A 2,788-nucleotide genomic window follows, 5' to 3' on the forward strand; every position below is an offset into this window, starting at 1 on the left:
GAGGATTCTATAGAAAAAAACAGGAACCCCTAGTCGGCGCCTTCAGCGCCCATTAGGCTAGTTGGCGCCTGCACATTCTTTGGTTGGGCCGTTTTGGAAGCAGGCCCATTCCCGAACCTTTCGTGCGACTGTTTCGGGAAAGATATGGTACAAAAATGCGTGAAAAGAACAAAAAAAACATTATGCTTCCTCGGCGTATCAAACTCGCGACGTACACATGTGAGGATCAAACTACTGTCCCTCTCGATTCATCACTGATTCATCAATTACAAGCATGAATTACAGAGGATTATCAAGAAGAAGGGGATTAGGGGGAGACGATGAACAGGAGCTATCCTAGCGAGAGAGAGAGTCTCGGCCGAAGCCGCCGATCCGTTCCGGTCCAAGCCAAGTTGCTCGTGGAGGCCTTCCCCTGTATATGTAGTGCATCTCCTTCGTGGGCTGGGTAGTGCCTGAGGCCCAGCGAGGCCCAGGTCGCTAACAATCCCTCCCCCATAAGATTCGACTTGCCCTCAAGTCGATGTTGTAAAGTGCCGTCGGGATCCCATGGAACTCGCAAAACATCTAGAACCCAGTCTTCAGCCTGGTCCACAAACTGATATTGTGCCGAACCTCCGGGATCCCATGTCACTTGAAGAGTGGTAATACCAAGCCCGGGGCAGACATCATGTGTGCTTGCAAGATTTTCATGTCGCCAAACTGAAACAAAGCAATCACCTGGGTCCCATTGCAGCTGTAGCATTTGGATGATGCACTGATACAGCTTCTCCTCGGAATTGAACAGGGCATCACAATCAGCTGCAGGAACATGTAAGAACCCATTGGTTGTGGCAACACCGAGCGATCTGATAACAACACAATTAGCTATCAAGGCTGCTTGAAATTCAGCATACTCCAGTGCAAACAATATCCCAGCCGACAGGGATAGATCATTAATGAGCAGCAAACAATCTTTGCCTTTTCTCAATTTTGTTCCATAATCATATATGCTTCGCCTCGAGATGTTGCCATTGCCAATAACAGAACATGCATAGCAGAGTGACCAAGCCATTTTCCACTGAACGCGTGCTGAATCTGATAATGCATCACTAAAAGAGTAAGCAATCTTCCATTGCCGCAGCTCAAACCCATATAGCATAAGAGCGGTATCAGGCCAGTAGATGGGCACAACAAAACTGACAAGGAATTCCTCAGATAATGTAGTGTAGTTCAACAATTCTTGCAGTCGTTGGATGCCCCAAGATATTAATCTAATTAAGTGTCTTGGAATTCCAAGCTTCTCAAAGTAGTTAGCACCGAAAGACAAGTTGCTGCACGAAGGATCAAGTCCAGAAGGAATTAACTCTTTGGGAACCCAAGTGAAGTAGATAGGTTCAGTCATGTTACCATTGACAGTAGTGGCACTGACTGAAAAATGAACTGGCCATGAAATTTTCCAATGGATTACAAGAGCTTCCTCAAGCAATGGCAGTAGTGGCACTGACTGCGACCTTGGTGATGCGATCAAACATTCAGGAATATTGCTTGAAACTGCCGAAGGAATGTGAAGGACCATAAATAATTTGCTCAACTCCAGATCACCCAATAAGGACAACCTCCAAGAGGGCCAAGGCTTGAGTTCGACCGTGACGGCCATAACATTCTGAAACTTCCCATCCTGTAGAAACATAGAACTAGACCAAGAAACCTTGCGCTCGTGAGCAATAGTTGCATGTTGACCATGGTCCCATGGTGATGCCAAGCATCCAATAGACTGAAATTGATGCAGTGTGATAACCTTGCTCGACAGTGGTGAACCGCTACTAGCAATATCAGTGATGATGTACAGTTGTGTGCTATTGTCATGCAGGCAACCATCAGGATTCAGGATTGCAGACAACTCGTTGAAACAACACTTCATCTGAGATTCATGCCACACTTCCTTCTGCTTTGAGACTGCTGGTGCTGTCTTGTGACTAAAGGTGCGAGTAGCAAGCCTCATCTCAATTATTTGTGGAGTAGAATCTGACTCAACTGGATCAGAAAATGGTACTATATTGGCAACACAATATGCAAGAACCGAGCACCGTGTACTGAATACAACAACTGCCAAACCACCAGCTGAATCGAATAAGAAGCTGGCAGCAGTCCTCCTTGATCCAACACAAGAGAATTTCGAAACAAATGACCATGCAATCTGTAACCTATTATGGACCGAAAGTTGCTGGTGACAAATGGCACGGATACCTTGATCGCAAATAGTTGCAGCCGAATCAACTGCGAGCTGTCCTGGATCCCATGATAATGTTAATAGCCCATAACCTGGAACACACTGAAACAGGAACCTGATTGTGAGCAAGGATACTGAGTTCATCTCCTTTCTCGCTGCCAACAATTCCTCACGGCTCTTCTTCAATTCAGTTTTGAACTCGGCGAGCCACACGTCCTGCTACAACTGGTGATGTGAACTGACTAAATACTTGAGACAAGCCACACTGCTCTCGCCGTTCAGGCCTTCTGTCGAACACTTGGTAGGCGACAATGCTTGGGTGGTTGTGACCTTTGTGAGGATTGGAGACGAACTGGTTATATTCATCAGAGCCATGGAATTGACCTCTATGCTCACCTCACACGTAGCAGGAATAGCACTGGTCGAGGATGCCGGTGGCGCTATTGTAGAAGTGGGCGTGGTCCTTGTTTCACTGTTTTCTTCACCAGGGCACTCGGTCGAGCACATGGTGGGCGGGATCGACGCCGTCGCTGCGCCCACGGAGGCCGCGACCCAATTGGCCGTGGACGAGGTGCTGCG

General features: G+C 47.4%; 1 protein-coding gene across 1 annotated transcript; it reads right to left on the reverse strand.

Annotated features, from left to right (window-relative positions):
• Nucleotides 1-220: 220 nt before the first annotated feature.
• LOC123121293 (uncharacterized) lies at nucleotides 221-1,623 on the reverse strand. Its single transcript, XM_044541201.1, has 2 exons — nucleotides 1,387-1,623; nucleotides 221-1,310 (listed from the first exon to the last, which is right to left on the reverse strand). Exons 1-2 carry the CDS (start codon nucleotides 1,425-1,427, stop codon nucleotides 332-334), a joined length of 1,020 nt encoding a protein of 339 aa, XP_044397136.1. The 5' UTR covers nucleotides 1,428-1,623; the 3' UTR covers nucleotides 221-331.
• Nucleotides 1,624-2,788: the final 1,165 nt, after the last annotated feature.

This window comes from Triticum aestivum, chromosome 5D (genome assembly GCF_018294505.1).
Source record: "Triticum aestivum cultivar Chinese Spring chromosome 5D, IWGSC CS RefSeq v2.1, whole genome shotgun sequence".
Classification (NCBI taxonomy): domain Eukaryota; kingdom Viridiplantae; phylum Streptophyta; class Magnoliopsida; order Poales; family Poaceae; genus Triticum; species Triticum aestivum.

Excerpts from the sequence above, each read along its gene's own strand:
- LOC123121293 (XM_044541201.1), bottom strand. The coding sequence starts at position 1,427 with ATGGCCAGTTCATTTTTCAGTCAGTGCCACTACTGTCAATG. Across the intron at positions 1,311-1,386 it reads CAGTGCCACTACTGTCAATG|CAACTTGTCTTTCGGTGCTA; the intron begins GTAACATGACTG and ends TCCTTCGTGCAG.